At 40.2% G+C, this 25,670-nt stretch overlaps 1 protein-coding gene across 6 annotated transcripts in view; it reads left to right on the top strand.

Moving 5' to 3' along the window:
- The window catches only part of LOC132106410 (gephyrin-like), an 85,872-nt gene that overhangs the window by 35,957 nt on the left and 24,245 nt on the right, over positions 1-25,670 (top strand). For 3 of the 6 annotated variants that reach the window (XM_059512064.1, XM_059512065.1, XM_059512063.1), the window contains exons 3-9: positions 2,164-2,221; positions 2,538-2,630; positions 3,894-3,988; positions 4,162-4,228; positions 5,524-5,796; positions 12,887-13,021; positions 21,509-21,550. In XM_059512064.1, coding sequence (XP_059368047.1) covers positions 2,164-2,221; positions 2,538-2,630; positions 3,894-3,988; positions 4,162-4,228; positions 5,524-5,796; positions 12,887-13,021; positions 21,509-21,550 — 763 coding nt within the window. The remainder of the gene's footprint in view (positions 1-2,163; positions 2,222-2,537; positions 2,631-3,893; positions 3,989-4,161; positions 4,229-5,523; positions 5,797-12,886; positions 13,022-21,508; positions 21,551-25,670) is intronic. The other 3 variants (XM_059512068.1, XM_059512067.1, XM_059512066.1) reach the window with 1 other exon arrangement.

The following is a 25,670-nucleotide window of genomic DNA, read 5'->3' as shown; positions in this document are numbered from 1 at the left end:
AGTGTCACGTGATCTTCAGAAATCATTCTTATATGATGATTTGCTGCTCAAGAAACATTTCAGATTATTATAAATGTTGAAAACAGTTCTGCTGCTTCATATTTTTGTAGAAACGTGATATATTTTATTTTTCAGGAATCTTTGATGAATAGATACTTCAAAAGAACTGATTTATTTAAAATATAAATCTTTTGTAGTTATAAATGTCTTTACTGTCACTTTTAATCAATTTAATACATCTTTGCTGAATTAAAGTATTGATTTCTTTCAAAATCATCTTACTGAGCCCAAACATTTGGACGGTAGTGTGTATATTGCATGAATTGTATATAATAGTAATCAATTCTAATTTTTGGCATCTCTATCTTGACTCCTCTTTTGTTGATACTGCCAAAAGTTCGTTAATTTGGACTATAGATACAAAACAACATGTGAGAAAATATACACTCCAACACTTTCAAAGAACCAGTTTGAAACAAAAATTCATTGTGTGAAGAACTTTTTAATAATCTAGACAACCTTTTTCCACTGTAAAGAACCTTTTGTGGAATGAAAAGTTTCCATGGATGGTAAAGGTTTTTTGTGGAACCATTGATGCCAATAAAATAACTTTGTTAAGAGTGTAGCACACTTTATATTTTTTATATACTGTTTTACATACTATTTTTGTAATAAAACTTGATAGTTTTCTGTGTATAGTGTCCAGTAGTCGTGCTCTTTCACTTGCTCTGTAGTTTAGTTTCCTCCTCACTTCCTGTATGCTCGTCTCTAGAGTGTCTAGAACCTCTGGAAATTATTTTACTCCCATAATATTTCCTTTTTAGACCAGCACACCCCAGGACAAATGATTTTCTCACTTAGATACTTAATAATCTCCAGTTGGAGTCTCACAAAGCAATTTAGCTCGTAAGCATTTTTTCCACAGGGCCAAAATGTAATATTTGAATTGCATCTAGACCTTGGATTCTTTTGTGCAATTGTTATGAGTTCACACTCCTAAATCACTCACTGGATTGGATTTACTTCAAAAAAAACTTTACTTATGGCATGTCAAGATGTGTTTTTGTTCTTTTTGGAGCTTGAAAATCCAAAATAAGTGAGCGAACAGATGATGACTAAATATTATTTTAGGTTAAATTGTACTGTACATTTAAAGAGAGAGAAGCTGAAATGAAAGCACAGGTCTTTCACAGCACTGGCTCCTGTTCAACACATTAAGCAGAATTATCCTCAAGCATGTTCTGTTGTTAACTAAACTCTGAGTTTTCCACACGTTCAGACAGAGACACTCACTCTGGGCCCAAGCCATGTGTCTACCTGTGTCAGAGTCAAAAAATGAACTGTATAGCATCACGAATGCTCTGAGAGAGAGAGAGAGAGAGAGAGAGTTGCTGCCACCAGAAGCTGTAGTCTGAATTGGCTGAAAAAGTTATTTAAACTCAAGGGTTACCGTTTTTTACCTGACAGGTGTTACTGTTGCTCTGTTATTGAAGAGCATTTAATTATTGTTTGAAATTTACCAATCTGGACTCTTTTTATTATTATTATTTATCATTAAATTCATTTAGATTTTGCAGAATCAAATTTATTAGTATATTTTCCTTTGCAAAGCTAGAAAAGGTGCATTTAATTCATTCTTTTCATATATAAACTTCAAAACGGTTTCTGTGATGAAAGTGTGTATAGGTAATTTTACAGCATTCTTGTGTGTGTGTGTGTGTGTGTGTGTGTGTGTGTGTGTGTGTGTGCGCGTGTGTGTGTGTGTGTGTGTGTGTGTGTGTGTGAGAGAGAGAGAGAGAGAGAGAGAGTCTGCTGTCACAAGGAAGCATGATGTTATAGTTTCCTAAATATAACATGCACGCAAAAAGGGGAAAAAAAGAGAAAGAAGGAAAAAGAGCCCTTACATAAGACCTGTCTGCTGATCTACACCTCCTGCCTCAAGTGCTTTTCTCCCCCTCTCTTTCGCTCCCTCTCTCTCTCTCTCTCTCTCTCTCACACACACACACACACACACACACACACATCTCTCTCTGATTGTCCTAATTCTTGATTTGGCCACAGGATGGCACCCTGCAATAGAAATAAAAGCATGACTTCTACAAACACATTATCTTTATGGTCCTAAAGATTTTCTTATAATACTGACATGTTCTTGTTTTTCAGGCTTGGAGGAACCATCTCCGCTTATAAAATTGTCCCTGATGAAATTGATGAGATCAAGGTATGGTAACAGGAAAATTAAATTTTATTACGTTTTATCAACAATTGATCATATGAATTTATAATAATGATATATAGCAACCTAAATTTAAAAAAAAAACGTTTCAAAAATTGGCGTCAGTAAGATTTTGTACAAATAAATCGATACTTTTTTTCAGTGATGATGCACTAAATTGATCAAAAGTAACAGTAAAGACATTTATTTATAATGTAACAGTTTTTACAGTTTTTACTGTGTTTTTGATTAAATAAACCTGTGATGAGCATAAGAGACAATTGAGTTCTTGCTGACATTTATTTCTTTTTGTCTGGTACAGGAGACTCTGATCGACTGGTGTGATGAGAAAGAGTTGAACTTGATTTTGACCACTGGTGGCACCGGCTTCGCTCCTCGGGATGTAACTCCTGAGGTCGGTCCTGCACCACATATGTGTGTGTGGAAAGTGAGAAATGTGTTCCTGCCTAAAATATGGATGGGTGGATGAATGGACAGACTGATAGATAGAAATGGATGGATGGATGGAAAGACTGATAGAAGAAATGGATGGATGGATGAATGAATGGACAGACTGATAGATAGAAATGGATGGATGGATTGATAGAAATGGATAGACAGACTGATAGATAGAAATGGATGGAAGGATGGATGGATTGATAGATGGATGAATGGATGGACTGATAGATAAAAATGGACGGATGAATGGTTGGACTGATAGATAAAAATGGATGGATGGATGGACTGATAGATAGAAATGGATGGATGAACTGATAGATAGACAGAGAGACTGATAGATATATAGAAATAGATAGATGGCTGGACGTTTGGATGAGCAGATTAATGGATGGAGCTTCAGGTGTGTTGTGGCCAATACATTTTTCATTTAGCTGACGCTTTTATCCAAAGCGACTTACAATTGCTATATATGTCAGAGGTCGCACGCCTCTGGAGCAACTAGGGGTTAAGTGTCTTGCTCAGGGACACATTGGTGCCTCACAGTGGATTCGAACCCGGGTAGCTAACACCAAAGGCATTTGTCTGATCCACTGTGCCAACAGCACACCCGTACACACCAATACAGTTCACATTTTGTTCAAAATGTGCTTTGAAACATCTTACATTATTAGTTATTTCCTTCGTCAGTGCTGCCATCATTTATAAATGAGAATCATGCAAAATAGAAGCTCTAGCGGTCTCAGATTTTGGACTCCACTATATCTCTCTGCAAAAGAAGACTCTGCTACTCTCTCTTTCACACACTCTCTGGCTCATCCCATGAGTCTCATCAATACTCCTCTTTTGATGTTTTCCCTCGTTCTTCTCTAATGATGTTTGAAGTGTCACTCAAGGACAAAGAACACACACAGATGATTATGTTGTGCAGTGAGTGATGAAAGTTGGTTTTAATGTGACCCGCCTCTGTTGATCTGTGACATTCCTGTCAAGCTTTTCTCCCAGAGGAACATGGTATCGCTAACAGATTGCTCTTCAATAGCTCAGAAGACACAATGGAGTTCTTATTTCATGAAATATATAAATAAGACACAAATAAGACATACAATAAGTGTATAGTGCTGTAAAATGAAAGTGGATAGCAGCCCAGATCATTCATGAAAATCTGACAAATCTGAGACATCATTCCTTTCTTTCACTCTCATTCTGTCTGTCTATCCAGGCCACTAAAGAGGTGATCGAGCGGGAAGCTCCAGGGATGTCTCTGGCCATGCTGGTGGGCTCTCTGGATGTCACTCCTTTGGGAATGCTGTCCAGGTCTAACTTCAATACGTCCTCTACATGCTCATCTCATTGTAGAAGATCTTTGACTTTCATTCATAATTATACTCACTAGTATATTCAGACAAAACTCAATCAAAGACACTGACTTCATTGAAATCAGACTTTCATTGGTCTCTTTTGAATTGTCGTGATTTGTGTGTGTACAGACCCGTGTGTGGTATCCGAGGGAAAACTCTCATAATAAATTTACCTGGCAGTAAAAAAGGTTCACAGGTAAGGATTTTTTTTTTCTTTTCTTCTTTTATTAAGTGTGTGGTTAGTCGTATGTCTGCATGTATGTACTCCATTAGCCAAAACCTTTAATGTAGTCCTGCTAATAATCCAATTCATATATAATAAAAGATAAAAGGGAGTGTTTTACACATAATGTGCAAGTTTAATTCTGTTTATGAACTTGCTTTTGGTCTCAATGAAATTTACATTAATGTGTGCTGGAAATAGAGATAAACTTGAATATTTAAAGAGCTCTTTTTGGATTAGTCCAGAATAGTTTACTTAAGGGTCATAATTATTTCATTGCTTGGCCAATTTATGAGAAAGATCATGTACATGATATAGCTTTTAAATCAAATATGCACTTTACCATCAATTTCAGTAAATCACCTATAATAGTTGTTTATCCCAGTGTTATTTTAATATTAATGAGATACTATTATAGTTTTTATTCATATTTTGAATTATATTTTTTTTGTATACGTTTTCATTTATTTGAAGTTTTAGTAATTGTGTTGTGTTTTTGACATTTTTATTTGTTTTTTTAAATACATTTATATAGTTTAATCCATTTTGTTTATTTTGTTTTAGTAATTTAGTTCAGCAAGTTAAATTTTGAAAGATACCTTTTTATTGTTTATTTTTTTATTGTACATGGTTTTGTTTAAATTAATGTAATAACTGATACTTTTGACTTTTTTTGTTTGTGTGAAAACCTAAACCTGAACTACAAATCATGCTTTTTACAGTAGTTTAATATGTTACCTTAGACATTGCCCTGTTTGTATGGTATTCATTTTATTTATGCAAGTCTTTTAAAAATAATGCAGATACCCTGTTGTAAATCGGATAGTTCTGGAACTTGATTGGTCAGAATATGTTTTCTTACTGGCCAGGGGTGCTTTTCCCAAAACCATATACTTCATGATACTTATGAAGTATTAGTGACCCTTGCTGGCGGTAAGTTGCATCATTCACCCTTCCCGCTGTCAAAGAAAATGAATGTTTTCTCATGCTGGGAGATTAACAAATGTACACGTGTGCGTTGTTGAAAATAATAAGAAGATGAGAACAGTTCTGAGGCTATTTTTGTATTTGAGCTCCATCAGATCAGGGTGTTACAACTGAACATTGCTGTTGTTGACTGTAACTGTTACTGAACAGGGACTATTTTTCCTAGCAGAAGGATGGCATTTAATACTTTTAATTAAAAAGTAACATTAAGGGTTGAGTTGTAATTTTTTTGTCTCAAGCTTTTGTATGTATGTATTCTTTGTTGCATGTGTGTGCTGTAGGAATGCTTCCAGTTCATCCTGCCTGCTCTCCCACACGCCATCGACCTGCTTCGAGAAGCTGTGGTCAAAGTGAAGGAGGTGCCAAACGAGCTGGAGGACCTGCCCTCGCCTCCGCCTCCTCCGTCCCCGCTGCCCACCAGCAGCCCACACCGGCAGACCGAGGACAAGGGTGTGCAGTGTGAGGAAGAGGAGGAGGAGAAGAAGGACAGTGGTGTGGCCTCCACAGAGGACAGCTCCTCCTCACACATCACCGCCGCCTCCATCGCTGCCAAGGTAAACCTGAAGCTATATATAAATCAGTTATGCTATACAAAAGTGATTCTTACACAGGGTCTTAGAATTTAGTAGGGCCGCTGGTGACTACTAAATTGTCCCTAGCAATAGTTTTGATCAAACAGTTAAATATCTGTATATGTAACCACTGTTGTTGTATTTTCGGCTGCATCTGAAACAGGTCATACCATTGATTGATATTACCTGAGAAGTTAAAGTATATAGCCTAGAAATCTGTAGAAGTATGTCCTTGAAACTGAGCTTTTCGAAACTTCGAATCAGTTCAAGCATTGCATCGCAAAATGATTCACTGTTTCAAAGCGATTCCAGTTGGATTGCGAATCATTTGTTTCAGATCGGGACTTCGGAGTGAGTATCCCGCATCATTTGATTTACAGTCAAACCAACATTAATTCAGACACCTTCAACATTTCTCACATCATCACAGTTTACTTGCTAAAGCTTATAAAATGGTAATAAAATATGACAAGTGCTCAGAGTCAAACTGTGTCTTGATAATGTCACATAACTTTGATAGAAAGGTATGTAATGAATTCTGTTGAAGAGCTGTCAGCTGTTAAATTTAAGGTCACAATTAGATGATACCAATTTAGGTAAACCAGTTAGCAAGCGATGCTTCATTTTGTTCAGTCTGTGGTGTAAAAAGGTGGCATTAGCAAACAAAGAAAAACAATTGAGCAAAACACGATCAGATCAAAGTGTCCAAATCATTTTTGGTCCCAAAGTTTTATCAGTTTTACTGGTAGTTCACTCTATGGAGAATTTTTGGGTATTGTACGTCACAGTTTACTTTATTTGTCTATCCTCACTTACATAAATGAACTATAGTGTTCTGCACCCACTAGTAAAAAAAAAAACATAAAAATTATATCTGGTGTCTGATTAATTTTTGGTTTGACTATAGATTTGAATATTAGAGCGGGTTCGCAAATCTTTTGATACATTGTAGCGGGTTCTTTAATAATTTCACGAATTGAAAGATTTGTAATACGCATTCTGAAGTCTCAATCTGAGCTGAAGATTCACAAATCATTATTTAGATCAGGACTTCGGAGCATGGAGCGTGAATCATTTGAGTTAGATCGGAACTTCGGAGCAGGTTTGTGATTCATTTAATACAGATCGGAACATTGGAGCATGTATCGGGAATCATTTGATTTAGATCGGAACTTTGGATTGGGTTCGTAAATCATTATTCATTTCTTGACTTCAGAGCACATATCATGATTCATTTGATTTAAATCGGGATTACAGAGCAGATTCACAAATCATTTGAATCAGATCAGGACTTCAGAGCATGGATCATGGATCATTTGATTAAGATTGGGACTTCGGATCATGAATCATTTGATTTAGATTGGAACTTCAGAGCGGGTTCATGAATCTTTTGATTCAAATTGGAACTTTGGAGCTCGTATTTCGAAACATTTGATTCAGAACTGTACTATTGCATATTTTGAATATTTATAGTTTTACTGCAAATACCATGATTAAACTATGGTTATTGTATGGTTAATTAGTGGATACCATGGTGTGTGTATGTGTTTATGTATGTGAAATTCAGCTAGCAGGGAACACAAATTAATTAATTATTCTTTGCTAAATTCTCTTTTGAATACTCAAACTATCAAAACATCTTCAACACTATCGCTGTAATGTTGTTGGTTTAATCCGTTAGTTACCATAGCTCTTATTTATGGTAAGTTAGTTACCATTGCTGTAAATAAAGACTTTAGATGACGTGAAACTGTGGTCATAAATGAAAAAATTTCTGTGTAGATGGAAGGGGATGGGGGTGTTTTCTGCTGTTATGTCCTCTTTAGAGTTAGAATCAAAGCTTCACCCTAGTTCTCACAGGACTGTGTTGGACATTTGCAGGTGTTCCATTTGTCTTCATTCTCATCAAGATATTGTGTCTCATCTTCATGTGTGCTGCAGCATCCAGTGGTGTGAGTGAATATCAAGACATCATCTTCACATCATTTGTGTGATTGTGTTTGTGTCGACCTCATTCATCATTTATAATCTTTGTTTAGAAACACTTCTCTGAATTGCCTTTACACAGACTTCAAGTAAGATCTGAATGTAATGTTTCAGACACTTAGCTGCATGTTATTTTCCAATTAAATAAAAATGTATTAAAATGTAAATTTATATTAAATCCATTTAGCTGAACTTTCTTTACCTACTTAATTGAAACGTAAGTACATCTTATATGGAATTTCATAATTACTTTTGTTTTAGAATATGATTAATGTGTACTGCCAAATAAAAAACTTAAATGTAATGTAATTTTTATTCAGACTTTTATGTTATGTATTTAGATATATTTGTAATTGCTGATTTGTAATGATGTTGCTATATTTAAATACATAAAAAACATATTAAATACATTTATCATGTAACTACATGTCACAGTGTCTGGGTTGTGTTCCCTGGGTGTCCACTAGATGTCCTCTTTTCCCACGGTGTCTTTCACTTCATTAATCACATTCCTCACGTCCCTGCTTAATTATTGCACCCAGCTGTAACTAATTACCTATCATCACACCCTGTCAGTTTCCCATTAGCAATTGTCTCTCCTTGTGTATATAACCCAGTCTGTCTTAGTATGTGTCACGGAGTCGTTGTTAATTCATGTCCGTCATCTTGTCGTGCTCTTGCCTTGTGTCCTTGTTTGTTTATGTTTGGTTTGGTTTGGTTTTGTTTTGTTTGGTATCGACCTCTGCCTGGACTGTTTACCCTTTTGGATTGCCCTTAATAAAAGACTTACTCGCAATTGGTTCTATCTCCGTGCCTCATTGGATCCCTGCCGTGACAGAACGACTCCGTCACACTAGGAACCAGCGGTATGTCATTTTTCCGTTCCCCAGCCAAGATGGCGGAGCGGCGAACCAAGTACCTTCGGTTGATCGCCCTCCGCCAAGAGGGCAATAAAGTGGGTGCCCTGGCTCAGGTGTTCTGGTCCCTGGCCGAGGGCATGGGCCACAACGATGCGGCCCTCAAGGACTATTTCAATGGCGGGCTGGATGATCCAGTGTCTCATGAGGAGATGGCACAGTTAGAGACACTGGAATTCTGGGAATTCGTGCGCTACCTGCAGCATCGGCTTCGGTGGGATGCCCCAGCCACTTCGGTCTCTTCCGGCGGGGTGGTCGTCAGCCCAGCACCATTGCCCAGGATGGCAACCAGCCAAGCGCCACAACCCAAGATGGCCGCCAGTCCAGCACCACTGCCCAGGATGGCAACCAGCCAAGCGCCACAACCCAAGATGGCCGCCAGTCCAGCACCACTGCCCAGAATGGCTAACAGCCAAGCGCCACAGCACAAGATGGCCGCTAACCCAGCGCCAATGCCCAAATTGGCCACCGGTTCAGCTCCACAACCCAAGATGGCCATCAGCCTAGCGCCACAGCACCAGATGGCCGTCAGCCTAGCGCCACAGCACAAGATGGCCGTCAGTCCAGTGCCACAGCACTGGGTTAGATGGCCGCTAACCCAGCGCAACTGCACAAGATGGCCGCTAACCCAGCGCCAATGCCCAAATTGGCCACTGGTCCAGCGCCACAGTACAAGATGGCCGCCAGTCCAGCGCCACAACCCCAGATGGCCACCAGCCCAGCACCACAGTACAAGATGGCCGCCTGTCCAGAGTCATGGCCCAAGACGGCTGCTTGCCCAGCGCCGCTGCACAGGATGAAAGTGAAGTGACATTCAGCCAAGTATGGTGACCCATACTCAGAATTTGTGCTCTGCATTTAACCCATCCGAAATGCACACACACACAGAGCAGTGAAAACACACACACACACACACACACACTGTGAGCACACACCCGGAGCAGTGGGCAGCCATTTATGCTGCGGCACCCGGGGAGCAGTTGGGGGTTCGATGCCTTGCTCAAGGGCACCTAAGTCGTGGTATTGAAGGTGGAGAGAGAACTGTACATGCACTCCCCCCACCCACAATTCCTGCCGGCCCGGGACTCGAACTCACAACCTTTCGATTGGGAGTCCGACTCTCTAACCATTAGGCCACGACTCCCCGTGAGAGTCTCAGCTGACCCTCCCGAGTCGAGTCAGGTGCCTGTGAACTCCCCAGAGTCGAGTCAGGTGCCTGTGAACTCCCCAGAGTCGAGTCGGGTGCCTGTGAACTCCCCAGAGTCGAGTCGGGTGCCTGTGAACTCCCCAGAGTCGAGTCGGGTGCCGGTGAACTCTCCAGAGTCGAGTCGGGTGCCGGTGAACTCTCCAGAGTCGAGTCGGGTGCCGGTGAACTCTCCAGAGTCGAGTCGGGTGCCTTTGAACTCCCCAGAGTCGAGTCGGGTGCCTGTGAACTCCCCAGAGTCGAGTCGGGTGCCTGTGAACTCCCCAGAGTCGAGTCGGGTGCCTGTGAACTCTCCAGAGTCGAGTCGGGTGCCTGTGAACTCTCCAGAGTCGAGTCGGGTGCCTGTGAACTCTCCAGAGTCGAGTCGGGTGCCGGTGAACTCTCCAGAGTCGAGTCGGGTGCCGGTGAACTCTCCAGAGTCGAGTCGGGTGCCGGTGAACTCTCCAGAGTCGAGTCGGGTGCCGGTGAACTCTCCAGAGTCGAGTCGGGTGCCGGTGAACTCTCCAGAGTCGAGTCGGGTGCCGGTGAACTCTCCAGAGTCGAGTCGGGTGCCGGTGAACTCTCCAGAGTCGAGTCGGGTGCCGGTGAACTCTCCAGAGTCGAGTCGGGTGCCGGTGAACTCTCCAGAGTCGAGTCGGGTGCCGGTGAACTCTCCAGAGTGGAGTCGGGTGCCGGTGAACTCTCCAGAGTCGAGTCGGGTGCAAGGGAACTCACCAGAGTCGAGTCAGGTGCAAGGGAACTCACCAGAGTCGAGTCAGGTGCCAGGGAACTCTCCAGAGTCAGGGCTAGTCACCGATGACCCTCCAGAGTCAGGGCTAGTCACCGATGACCCTCCAGAGTCAGGGCTAGTCACCGATGACCTTCCAGAGTCAGGGCTAGTCACCGATGACCTTCCAGAGTCAGGGCTAGTCATTGATGACCTTCAAGAGTCAGGGCTAGTCATTGATGACCTTCAAGAGTCAGGGCTAGTCACCGATGACCTTCCAGAGTCAGGGCTAGTCATTGATGACCCTCCAGAGTCGAGTCGGGTTCCAGATGACCCTCCAGAGTCAAGTCTAGTCACTGTTAACCCTCCAGAGTCAGGGCTAGTCACCGCTGATCCCCCCAGAGTCAGGGCTAGTCACCGTTGACCTTTCAGAGTCAAGTCAAGTCACCGTTGACCTTTCATAGTCAAGTCAAGTCACCGGTGATCTTCAAGGACTGAGTCAAGTCACCTCTGATCTTCATGAACAAAGGCAAGTCACCTCTGATCTTCATGAACAAAGGCAAGTCACCTCTGATCTTCATGAACAAAGGCAGGTCACCATTGATCTTCATAAGCAAATGCAAGTCACCAATGATCTTCATGAGCAGTGTCAGGCCAGCACCGATCTTCTGGAGTCCAGTAGAGACACCATGGATTTACCAGAGTCTCGTCCTCCCGTTGATCCGGCCGCACGGAAGTGGTGGGCTTCTGATCCGCCCTGGGGGCTTTGTGCATCGACCACAGGGATGTGGTGGTCTTCTGCTCCGCCCTGGAGGGCTTCCGCTTTGACCACAGTGGGGTGGTGGTCTTCTGCTCTGTCCTGGGGGCCTTCCGCCCTGACCACATGGTGGTGGTGGTCTTCTGCTCCGCCCTGGGGAACTCTGGCCTCGACCACAAGGTTGTGGTGGCCTTCTGCTCCGCCCTGGGGGGCTTCTGCCTTGACCAAAGGGGTGTGGTGGCCTTCTGCTCCGCCCTGGGGGGCTTCTGCCTTGACCACAGTGGTGTGGTGGTCTTCTGCTCCGCCCTGGGGGGCTTCCGCCTTGACCACACGGTTGTGGTGGTCTTCTGCTCCGCCCTGGAGGGTTTCCGCCTTGACCACACGGTTGTGGTGGTCTTCTGTTCCGCCCTGGTGGGTGCCACGTGAAGTCCTTCACGGACTTATGTTTTTTTCGTTTTCTGTTGTGTTTTCTGTTGGTTCCCCTCTGTTAGCCTGGCCCTCTGTCCCTCCCCCTGGACCTCCTCCGGTCCTCCTCCCTCCTGGTCTCCCTGTTTTCTGTTTACACTTCTGGTGTCTGTTTCCTATGTTTCCTTTCTGGCCCTCCGTCCCTCCCCCTGAGCCTCCACCTGTCCGTCTCCCTCCTTGTGTCTGTGTTGTGTCTTGTCGTGGAGCGTCTGGGAGCCGCTCCGTAGAGGGAGGGTACTGTCACAGTGTCTGGGTTGTGATCCCTAGGTGTCCACTAGATGTCCTCTTTTCCCACGGTGTCTTTCACTTCATTAATCACATTCCTCACGTCCCTGCTTAATTATTGCACCCAGCTGTCACTAATTACCTATCATCACACCCTGTCAGTTTCCCATTAGCAATTGTCTCTCCTTGTGTATATAACCCAGTCTGTCTTAGTATGTGTCACGGAGTCGTTGTTAATTCATGTCCGTCATCTTGTCGTGCTCTTGCCTTGTGTCCTTGTTTGTTTATGTTTGGTTTGGTTTGGTTTTGTTTGGTATCGACCTCTGCCTGGACTGTTTACCCTTTTGGATTGCCCTTAATAAAAGACTTACTCGCAATTGGTTCTATCTCCGTGCCTCATTGGATCCCTGCCGTGACACTACATGCATTACCTCAAAATTCATTGTTATTTTTAATATAATTATGGCTTTACATTCCTCACAATTTTCTGCGGAAACCGAAAAAGTTGATATTGAACTGCCACGGTCTTCTCCTTTTTCACACAGCAAGAGTTTGTGGGTCATATTAGGCCAAAAAATGTGACAAATCTCGAAATACTGTTCCATTCGTGTATTTTTTAGCATATTATTTTAAGTGTACTACAGCCTGGATCACACTAAATAGAACGCAGATTGGGAAGTGATTAGAAACATGACAAGAACATGTTTCACCACGAGCTCACTTTGCAAACTTGACTTTTTACATTATATAATGCACAAATGATAAAGAATAAAGTTTATGATTTTAATAAATATCCGTCTTTTATGTCTCAGATCCCCGACTCCATCATCTCACGGGGCGTCCAGGTCCTTTCCCATGACACGGCGTCTCTGAGCACCACGCCGTCTGAGTCACCACGCGCCCAGGCTACCTCCCGCCTCTCCACCGCTTCCTGTCCCACACCCAAGGTGAGAGCGAATCACTTCCTGTTTCCTGTCCCCGCACTGTTCGCTTCCTGTCTTCTGTTCCTCTGCCTCCCCACCCTCGCTCACCCTGCTGCCGACCTCCACGCTCACTTCACCCCAAAAGCCCTGTCAGAGTCCCATCCGTGTGTAGTTTTCACAGGTTTCTTTTTCTGATGTTGCATACTGAAAAATTCTTGTTTTCCAGGACAAATATCTAAACATTCTTAAATCAAAATGCTTTACTTAAGAAGCAAAGTATGTTTTGTTTTCTGAAAAGTTAAGCAACTTATGTGTTAAAAAATGCCAATGGGGTCAGAAAAATAAACTTAATTCAAAGGGAAAACAAGTTACATTTCCTCACCCCTGCATTTGCAGATTATTTTTTCTTGTTTAAACAAAAACACACTTAATTTTGATCAGTTTTTCAGAAAACAGTGCTTAATATCTTGAAGTCATTTTGCATTTCTAATAAATGTATTTTAATTTAAGAATGTTAAGATATTTGTATTGGAAAACAAGACACAATTACTAAGGAAGGGTTTATTTTGTTTTTTGTTTTCCTTTTTTTTGCAAGGAATATATAACATTTGTATTATTATTTTTTAATGCATGTTTAGAATGCATGCAAATTATCAGCAAATTTAAATTCATATTTTTTTTATATATGGATTTATAAAATTCTAGTCATTTTTAGCTGAAATTATTCCCTTCCACCATTGCTTTCAAAACTTGTTTTAGCAATGCATTTTTAGATTCCAGTGTTATTTTAGTATCATTGAGATGCTATTGTAATTTTCGAAACCATGACCTTGGTGTTGCTGACACGATGCTTTACTTTATGAGCTGCAGGAATATGACTATCCTGTAACTTTGACCCATGAATCTCCAGACTCTCACCCAAAGCATCAGCTCATGTCACAGTCATTTCTCGCCCTGCTGTGTGGATGCAGATGGTTGTCATGGGAGCAGGCATTGCTGTGGAAACTGTGCTACTCTCATATGAGTGAGAGAGTTTGCACAGGTTTCAGTTTGACAGAGATGCAGAATTCTGTCATCATTTATTCTCTTATTGCCCATTGTCATGGCAAACCTTTATGACATTCATGCTGATTTTTCCTATACAATGCAATTTATAACCATCCTGATCATTAGCATACAGAGACTCTCTCTGTGTCTCTCGATGTCACTTCCTGTGTTCTCTCACAGTCGCACACACACAGATGATGAAATTGCTGTGGCAGTCCATAATACGGTTACATAACAGTGAGCCACTAACACACATCCCAGTTCCTGTGATTATCTGCAAATGCAATCCTGCATCTCATTTTCATGCACAAGTAATTTGGCAGAATGGTGATGGCTCATTTGTTAAGGATATATTGATTAAAACCCTCTGAATTCTGTCTTAAGATGGGCACTTAATGGAATATTTTTGAGATTTTTTTTTGTTGTTGTTGCATTTGCAACATGCTGTTGATTAATACAGGAAATAATAATTTAGACTTGTAACATACTTTCATCATGCAGCATGCATTTACACTACAGAATCAAATATTCCATAATAACCTGAAATGCTCCATTAATCCTGGTTTTCTCCATGTTGCTTGTGTGTGTGTGTGTGTGTGTGTGTGTGTGTGTGTGTGTGTGTGTGTGTGTGTGTGTGTGTGTGTGTGTGTGTGTGTGTGTGTGTGTGTGTGTGTGTAAGCTCAGACGTATCCCTGACAGTTTTATAGTGATTAATCTATGAATCTTTATCTGTCAAATCTTATTTATACCTCTTCCATCACATTTCGTTCCCACTCTCCTCCTTTCCTCCTCTCTATTCGCCTCTCTGTTGATTTCTGTGTGTTTAGGATGATGTCTCAAATACAGTCTAACAGCATCAGAATTACGTAGAAGTATAGAAGTGCAATTGGTGTGTGTGTGTGTGTGTGTGTGTGTGTGTGTGTGTGTGTGTGTGTGCGCGCACTGATAATGTTCCTCCTCTGAACAGAGCAGCTTGTAAAACTGACTGGGTTCTTGTTGTCACAGAGGTGAGAACATTTTAATGTAATGCTCTGTAAAGATCAGATAGTGATGGCCGAGGAGAAACAAGCGCTCAGCAGTGCAGATCCTCAGCTCAACATCTCTGACTATCACTTCATCAGCATTATTCCCACACAGAATCATTTCTGTTTATCCAGATTGTTGTGAAATGTTTGTTTGTTCATTTTGAATGTGAAGCTCTTGATGCGGAGGGTCCGTTTTACTCAACATGGACATGTGTGTTTTTGTAGCATTAGTTTAGGAGCTTTACATGACTTTGTACCGTGGTAAAGCTGTTTTAGATGATGCCTGGTTTATTGGTATCTGATCTAGTAAGCAGAAATTGTTTTCTATAGTTTCTGTACTATACTTCAGTTATGTTTAAAGAATTCTAGAGTTGCTTTGAAAGAGGCTCAAGATCTGAATTGCATATACTGTAAAAATTTCCTTCCTTTTTTGCATATGTTTGATTTTATTTAAATAATCATATTTTCAAAATGCATGTATTCAACTTGCATTAATCTGTTCATTGTAAGAATAAAAAAAATATGTGCATTTATTTAAAAAGTATGAACGGATAAATATTTCTAGCTGTGGAACAAGCAATACTCATTTAGATAAAAATGAATGAAATTGAAACAAATTGGATTTATTGATGATAAATGGCTTTATCAGATTTATTGGTGATAAATAAACCTGGTTATTGTAGATTTTAAATGCAGTCAGTTTACTATTACCCATTTCATTTATTTATGATTGACAAAAATGCATCACATTTATTAGTTTGTTAAAACTACAATCCAAATAGATTCGATTTATGTATGTAATTCATATACATTTATGTTTATGTTTTACCTTATGTAGACTTAATCTGATTATCTCTTTTTAGAGATGTCCCCATAGAGACAAAATATTCATAAATAGCGTTTTCTTTTTGTGTTATTGATCATGAAATTGTCCATTCACTTTCCATCAAATGCACAAAAGCCCTTTTTGTTAAGTCAGGTTAACAACATTCAGATATTTCCTATGTGTTTTCTGAACAGTTGTGAATGTACTATATTTTGAGTTTGTTGCTCATTACCAGTATACTGTATTATCTAATATAATATTCAATTTCAGATTGACAGAAATGACACGCTACACAAGACAAACTGGTTTGGTGGTTGGTTTATATGGTCTCTTTCTGTCCCACAAAATACTATAAATTTCAGTTATAGTGCATAAGCGATAGTCCAGAGACGTGTGTGTGTGTGTGTGTGTGTGCACGGGTGTATGTGTGTGCGTGTGTGTTCATTTTCCATTTCTCTTTTTATACTGTTTCTTTTTACTGTTAATAATTCCTGCCTGCTTTTTCTCTGTGGGCTTCTCTCTCTCTCCCTCTCTCTCTCTCTCTCTCTACTCCTCCTCCTCTTCTCTCTCCATCCATATGTGTGTGTTCACTTCCTCTCTGTGTCATTGTGTGTATGTGTGTGTGAGATCTCAATCTTCATGTAGATGATGGTAAGTCTTCAGTCTTCCTCTGTCATTTGATGTTTCTTGAATCAGTAGACACTTGTGTTTCGTATTATAATCCATTTGTTAGTTTATTAATCAGACAAATTGTGCATAAATCTAGTGCTGGTATGTGTGAGTGATTTTGTGCATGTTTTTTTTCTTTAATGGAATGTGTGTGTATCTCTGTGAATGATTAAAAAAAATACAGAACACATCGATCAAACTTGTTGCCGTGAGGCTTGCGTTCATCAGTCTATCCATCTGTCTTGTGTTGCATTCTTATTTATTTTTTGGCTACAATTGTTTTTGCATAATAATGCATATTGACACTTGGCAGTTTGTCTAATGTGATACTGTCCATTTGTGTCCATTTTATCGTACATTTGTGTTATTCATCACACAGGATGAGATGTAGAAGATCAGATCATGTGTTCTTTCAGATGTTTGGCTGAATTATGAGTTTGTTAGATAACTCCCTAAAATAAGCTCTGGATGTTTTGCGACTTTTTTGACTAAAAGTTAAAGTAGTAAATGCTTGCAGTGTTGCAGTTTTTATATAAAATGTATTTATTTATTGTTTAGGGTTATGGTTGTGATTTTGTGTTTATAATGTTTTTTTTGTTTTTTTTTAAGAAAATATTATTAAATATTCATGTTATAATGTTTCTGTTTATTTGTTTTAGATTTAGATGTTTTAGATTTTGTTTTAGATTTTATATGATATTATGATTTGTTTATATTATTCTTATTTTTTTATTTTTATATTATATTATGATTTTTATTTTGATAACTATTATGAATGATTATTGAACATTAAAATACAGAGTGCTGAACTGGATATTATTGTTACAAAACAGCTTTATCACAGTTTTAGATTGAGGACACTGGCATTATTGTCCTTTAGCTGTGGACAGATTTAAATGTGTAAAATGACTCAACTTTGCTGATAATGACATGCAGGCCACTGCTTATTTAGCCCTAAGATGTTTGCTTGTTATGAAAATTAAAGGGTAATAGACATTTAAAACATGCACCAGCACTGATATCTCAGATTGTGGATTATTTGAAGACATTAATGCTGCATCCATTGATTACTGGATATCTAAGGTATGGTTTCTCGTCCTGATATCTGCAGTACAGAACACAGTGTAGCAGAAACCGCTTGGCTGTACATTAGCAGTCTTGAGCAGATTGTGTGTGTCCTGTTGTCCACCCTCGCTCCCTTCAGATGGGTCAAGTCTGAGACTCTGGACTGAGCCAGACCTGATATGAGAGTTCAAAGAGAGAGCTCATCCAAAATGAAAACGCTGTTATCATTTACTCACTCTCATTTCAAACTTTCTTCCGTGCAACACACTCAACAATATCTCTGCATTTTAATTGCATATAAAATTTCTATTTCAGTTGCACAGTTTAGACATAAATGATCTGATTCATTTTATGTGATGTATATTTTTCTGTAACAAACTTAATTGTGTTTTAAATGGAAAATAGTATTTTTTTTATATTTATCATTGATAAATCCAATTCGTTTTAAATTTCATACATTAAGTCAAGCAAGATTAATAATAAAATAATTTATTAATAATTAAGAATAAATTAATAATTAATAATAATAAAATAATTATTTTGTATGCATATTTAAACCATGTTTGTACTTTTTAACTGATCGAATTAATTTTTTTTTCACAATTAACAGATTTATGCTGATGCAGTTTGAATAAGCTCATTTGAAAATATGAATTTAAATCTAATTTAATTAGTTACCATGCTATGATTATTTATTTACTTATATTTTTGTGTGCAAAGAGCACTTTTTATAAGTTGTAATTGAGTTTATAACTACATGATTATTTTTTTTTCATATTGTATTTCAGTGAATTTTAATTTATTCCTTAAAGTAAGTGATAGCGCTCACAGCAGGCAGCAGCTCCGCTGCCATCACCACCTACTTAAAAAATGTCTTACGAAATAGATGCACTTTATAACATTCTCATAGAGAAGCTCAGAGTTTTCAGAATGTAGTTCAAGATTCTCAATCAAAGACCAACAAAGGTGCTGTAAGATACTCCAGATCAAGAATACTGAATGCTGTAAATTTGGCTACACTCTTAAAAATACAGATTCTAAAAGCAGGTTTTGGTAGTGATGCCATACATAGAAGAAGCAATGTTGGTTAACCAAGGAAACTACCAGTGATCTTTTCTCAGTGTGAAGAACATTTTAATAACTAAATTACCTTTTTCTACTATGGAGGGATTCCATGGATGTTAAAGGTTCTTAATGGAACCATCAATACCAATAGAAGAGTGTTAAGTTGGTACATAGTCTAATGCCAGATTAACCTTGCAAAGGTGCACTTCTAAAATGGCGTTTAGGTGTCTTTACACAGCCCTTGTCCAAAAATCCAGTATGATTCCAATAAGAAAACAGTTTTAATTGGAATTTCTATCATAATTTGGAACCATTCCAATTAGATTCTTTTAGGACTTGAGAGAACTTGAGTTTTACTGGGATCCATTGGCATCCGATTTAATCCGATCTTATTTGTGTACATTGTCTCAGTAAACAAAATGCTGCAAAGAAAATGAACAAGATAACAAAATCCTTTGTACAGAAAGCATGAAGGTCCACACATTAAACCAAACCATCACTGGGACATAAACATATTGAATGAGAACCTACAAATGTAGATCAATGAATTAGCCACCAATCTGGCAAAACATAAACTAGTTAGGAACTGTCATGAGATTTTACACTTTTTGTGTTGAATCACCCTTGAGAAAAACACTTTTTTTGCGGACATTGCACATGTGAAGCAGTGTATGCTGCAGTAACAGTGCTGTGTGTGTGTGTGGTGATAAATAACACTCATAAAGATTATATCTGTAGTGCTTGAGTTTCACTTGAGCTTTAAACCCGGGTGGGCTGCAGCCTGCAAGATATATTATACTATTCTTGGACCACAAGGACACCTTGCATTCATTGAAAGTGAGACGCAAGCCTTAATTTTATGTGCAATAAATAGCAAATGATTCCTGTCGTACGCTGTGACCATTTCAAGTCGACATGAAATCAAGACTGATGGTGTATACTTTAATATGTATGTGTTTGGCTCTTTTTGCTTGTGATTCATCAGGGCATGTTATACTAAAGAATTTTTTTTTTTTTTGCAAATTAAGCAACTTTCTTTTTTTTTTAGCTTAGATGTGTTTAAAACACATGGCTGTGTTTTACTCACTGTTCAAAATGTGGGGTTGGTAAGATTTTTTTATGGGTTTTTAAAGAAGGTGCTTCTGCCGCATTTATTGATCGAAAATGAGGTAAAAATGTTATATTGTCAAATATTATTCGAGGTAACTCTTTTCTTTTTGAATATGCAGTCTGTCACATGATGCTTCAGAAATCATTCTAATATGCTGATTTGCTGCTCAAGAAACATTTCTGATTATTATCAATGTTGAAAACAGTTGTGCTGCCGAATATGTTTGTTGAAACTGTGATACATTTTATTTGTCAGAATTTTTTGATAAATATAAAAATCAAAAGACAGCTATTATTAGTAATAGAAATATTTTGCAACATTATAAACCGCTTTACTGACACTTTTGAACAATTTAATTTTTAAGAAAAAGAATAATAAATAAAAAAATTGCGCCATTTTTGACCCTAAACTTTGATTTTTATGGTGTATATTGAATATATGTTAAATAATTCCTTAATATTTTCATAAATATTTATTACACTGACATCAGTATTGTAGCTTTGAGAAATATAATTTTAATAAGGTAGTTATACCTGGATCGTGGTAGCTCAAGGATAAAGTTGCCATAATTTAAGTAGCAATGTGTTCACCCATCTTTTCATCTTTGCTGTGTTTGCATCTGTATGTGTTGTAAATCCAATATAAATTGGATTTAATTTTACTACATTTTTATCCCCAAGCTAAAATTAAACTGATATATGTAAGCCTATTTTTTGCCACATATGAAAATATCCATGCTTTAGAAAGTAATATTTATGAGATGAAAAGTCATTATGATAGTCATTATAAGTTTAAATTATCACATTAAAAATTTAATAATTATGAGATAAAGACCAGATCATTTCTAATTTATCTCATAATTTAAATGTTTTGTCATAATTTCAATCTAATGTCATAAATTTGACTTTTTGTCATTATTTCTACTATCTCATAATTATTTTTTTATGTCATAATTTCAATTTAGTATGCCATAGTTTAGATTTTTTGTCAATTTTTACTTTATCCCATAATTTCACCATTTTATGTCATAATTTTGACTTTTTGTCATAATTTCTACTTTATCTCAAAATTTCCCATTTTTGTCAACATTTTTAATTTTTTTTTGTCGTAATTTCATTTGTCATAATTGAGACTTTTTGTCATATTTTCTACTTTACCTCAAAATTTCTATAGTTCATAATTTCAGTTAAGAAAGTCATAATTTCAACTTTTTGTCATAATTTCTACATTATAATTTAAACTTTTTATCTCATAATTTCAATTTAGTATGTCATAATTCCACATTTCAAAGTCATAATTTTCATCTAATAATTGTGACATGCAACGTCATATTAATGACTTACCAAAGCGTTTTTTCTTACATGGCAGAAATAGGCTTCCACAGGGATCACAAATGATTGTCCACTAAGTAAAATAACTCAGATTGATATACAGAAAAACAGATGAACTTGCACTGAAAATGTCGAGCTCAAATCCTAGATCTAAAGCCCAGGAACATGCTCTGTGCAAATACGCGAGTGTAAGCGCTGTATTTGCACAGTTTCTGCTCTTTTGAAATGTCTTCTGTTCCCAGCTGCTTTGGCTTGCGGTGCTCCATCAGTCCTCCGGGCCAGCAGGGGGCGGCAGTGTGTGTGTCTCAGCTTGGCTTTGCTGGCTCTTATATTTAATTGTCTTCTCTTCTCCCCCCTTCTCGTGGCACCCAGGCGCGGCTCCCCTCCTCTTCATCCACCCTAAGCATTGCTGAGGTATTCCTGCATGCGACTGAGGCTGCATTACCATGGCAACATCTCTCCTCTTCGTCGACATGTTGCTATGCTACATGTTTATTCCTGCCTGTGATGATTGTTGCTTCCTGCTCTGCTTGAAACCCTCCCTGCATGCTTTTTGCAAGTGCACAAATTACTGGCAGTCCTTTTTGTGACAATTTTAGATGTGTGTATTGGATATTTTTTCGTTTTGAAGTGGTTTTGACTTTATTGGTTTATCCATTAGCATAATCATATCAGATTTTTTTAAACATTTTAATGCATTTCTATAATATAAATATATCAGACCGTTCTCATCCCAAGGCGTCATATACTGACCCTTTTGACATTTCGTCAACATCCTACGCACATGGCACCCTCTAGCGTCAATATTAGAAGCAGATAAAAATGGGCCAGAAGGCGCCTCCTAGCGGTCTAACCCTAACCCTAACCTTAACCCATAATCTGTGTCTCATATTGACGCTAGAGGGTGCCATATGCGTAGGATGTTGACGAAATGTCAAGAGGGTCAGTATATGACGCCTTGGGATGAGAATGCGTTAATATATATATATATATATATATATATATATATATATATATATTGTTTTTTTTTTTTTTTTTTTTTTTTTTCTCATCCATAACTCACTTTAGTGTATGTATGACAAGAGGGGTTGTATTTACTAGTGACAGACTGATACAGTATATTGACCCGGCCAGTTGATTAATAATAATTGAAGATGGATATTTTGAGATTACCATAAGTAAAGCAAAGATTTGTCTATTGTAAATTTTACATATTATTATTTATATGTCTGCAATAAATTGGCCAGCTTTGTAAGTCGACCTCACACGCAGTGCAGTTATATGAGCTAAACATACTCGCTTTTAATTTCTCATTCAGCTGCATTTTACACATCTTTCACTGCTCATTAATAGTTAGTAAGGTAGTTGTTAAATTTAGGTGCTGGGTAAGATTAGGGATGTAGAATATGGTGATGCAAAATATGTGCTTTATAAGTACTAAAAACAGACAATATTCTACAGTTTTTTTCGATTGCTAAACGACAGTGTGCACAACTGGAGCTACATGTGCAAAACTCTAACTACAGTCTGCACTAGCAACGGTCACCTGAGTTGAACAGTTCACATCACCTGCAAAACTCATTCCAAGCAACACAACTCTTAACACACGGCTCAAAACAGGCTCAGTGCAGCCAAACACTACACACAACCCTCACTGAGATAACACACACTGTCACTCAGAACACACTGAGAGGAGAAACACTACACACAACCCTCACTGAGATAACACACACCGTCACTCAGAACACACCGAGAGGAGAAACACTACACACGACCCTCGCTGAGATAACACACACCGTCACACGGAACACACAAAGAGGAGAAACACCACACACAACCCTCGCTGAGATAACACACAACGTCACTCTGAACACACCGAGAGGAGAAACACCACACACGACCCTCGCTGAGATAACACACACCGTCACTCAGAACACACCGAGAGGAGAAACACCACACACAACCCTCGCTGAGATAACACACACCGTCACTCGGAACACACCGAGAGGAGAAACACCACACACGACCCTCGCTGAGATAACACACACCGTCACTCAGAACACACCGAGAGGAGAAACACCACACACGACCCTCGCTGAGATAACACACACCGTCACTCAGAACACACCGAGAGGAGAAACACCACACACGACCCTCGCTGAGATAACACACACCGTCACTCAGAACACACCGAGAGGAGAAACACCACACACAACCCTCGCTGAGAGAACACACAACGTCACTCTGAACACACCGAGAGGAGAAACACCACACACGACCCTCGCTGAGATAACACATAATGTCACTCGGAACACACCGAGAGGAGAAACACCACACACGACCCTCGCTGAGATAACACACACCGTCACTCGGAACACACCGAGAGGAGAAACACCACACACAACCCTCGCTGAGATAACACACACCGTCACTCGGAACACACCGAGAGGAGAAACACCACACACAACCCTCGCTGAGATAACACACACCGTCACTCGGAACACACCGAGAGGAGAAACACCACACACGACCCTCGCTGAGATAACACACACCGTCACTCAGAACACACCGAGAGGAGAAACACCACACACGACCCTCGCTGAGATAACACATAACGTCACTCGGAACACACCGAGAGGAGAAACACCACACACGACCCTCGCTGAGATAACACACACCATCACTCAGAACACACCGAGAGGAGAAACACCACACACAACCCTCGCTGAGATAACAAACACCGTCACTCAGAACACACCGAGAGGAGAAACACCACACACAACCCTCGCTGAGATAACACACACCGTCACTCGGAACACACCGAGAGGAGAAACACCACACACAACCCTCGCTGAGATAACACACACCGTCACTCAGAACACACCGAGAGGAGAAACACCACACACAACCCTCGCTGAGATAACACACACCGTCACTCAGAACACACCGAGAGGAGAAACACCACACACAACCCTCGCTGAGATAACACATAACGTCACTCGGAACACACCGAGAGGAGAAACACCACACACGACCCTCGCTGAGATAACACACACCGTCACTCGGAACACACCGAGAGGAGAAACACCACACACGACCCTCGCTGAGATAACACACACCGTCACTCTGAACACACCGAGAGGAGAAACACCACACACAACCCTCGCTGAGATAACACACACCGTCACTCAGAACACACCGAGAGGAGAAACACCACACACAACCCTCGCTGAGATAACACACACCGTCACTCAGAACACACCGAGAGGAGAAACACCACACACAACCCTCGCTGAGATAACACACACCGTCACTCAGAACACACCGAGAGGAGAAACACCACACACAACCCTCGCTGAGATAACACACACCGTCACTCAGAACACACCGAGAGGAGAAACACCACACACAACCCTCGCTGAGATAACACACACCGTCACTCTGAACACACCGAGAGGAAAAACACCACACACAACCCTCGCTGAGATAACACACACCGTCACTCAGAACACACCGAGAGGAGAAACACCACACACAACCCTCGCTGAGATAACACACACCGTCACTCAGAACACACCGAGAGGAGAAACACCACACACAACCCTCGCTGAGATAACACACACCGTCACTCAGAACACACCGAGAGGAGAAACACCACACACAACCCTCGCTGAGATAACACACAACGTCACTCTGAACACACCGAGAGGAGACACACCACACACAACCCTCGCTGAGATAACACACACCGTCACTCGGAACACACCGAGAGGAAAAACACCACACACAACCCTCGCTGAGATAACACACACCGTCACTCAGAACACACCGAGAGGAGAAACACCACACCACCCTCGCTGAGATAAACCACACCCTCACTCGGAACACACCGAGAGGAGAAACACCACACACAACCCTCGCTGAGATAACACACACCGTCACTCAGAACACACCGAGAGGAGAAACACCACACACGACCCTCGCTGAGATAACACACACCGTCACTCAGAACACACCGAGAGGAGAAACACCACACACAACCCTCGCTGAGATAACACACACCGTCACTCGGAACACACCGAGAGGAGAAACACCACACACAACCCTCGCTGAGATAACACACACCGTCACTCGGAACACACCGAGAGGAGAAACACCACACACAACCCTCGCTGAGATAACACACACCGTCACTCGGAACACACCGAGAGGAGAAACACCACACACAACCCTCGCTGAGATAACACACACCGTCACTCGGAACACACGGAGAGGAGAAACACCACACACAACCTTCGCTGAGATAACACACACCCTCACTCGGAACACACCGAGAGGAGAAACACCACACACAACCCTCGCTGAGATAACACACACCGTCACTCGGAACACACCGAGAGGAGAAACACCACACACGACCCTCGCTGAGATAACACACACCGTCACTCGGAACACACCGAGAGGAGAAACACCACACACGACCCTCGCTGAGATAACACACACCGTCACTCGGAACACACCGAGAGGAGAAACA

Source organism: Carassius carassius, chromosome 27 (genome assembly GCF_963082965.1).
Source record: "Carassius carassius chromosome 27, fCarCar2.1, whole genome shotgun sequence".
NCBI classification, from domain to species: Eukaryota; Metazoa; Chordata; class Actinopteri; order Cypriniformes; family Cyprinidae; genus Carassius; species Carassius carassius.
This window is presented reverse-complemented; position numbering and strand designations above follow the sequence as displayed.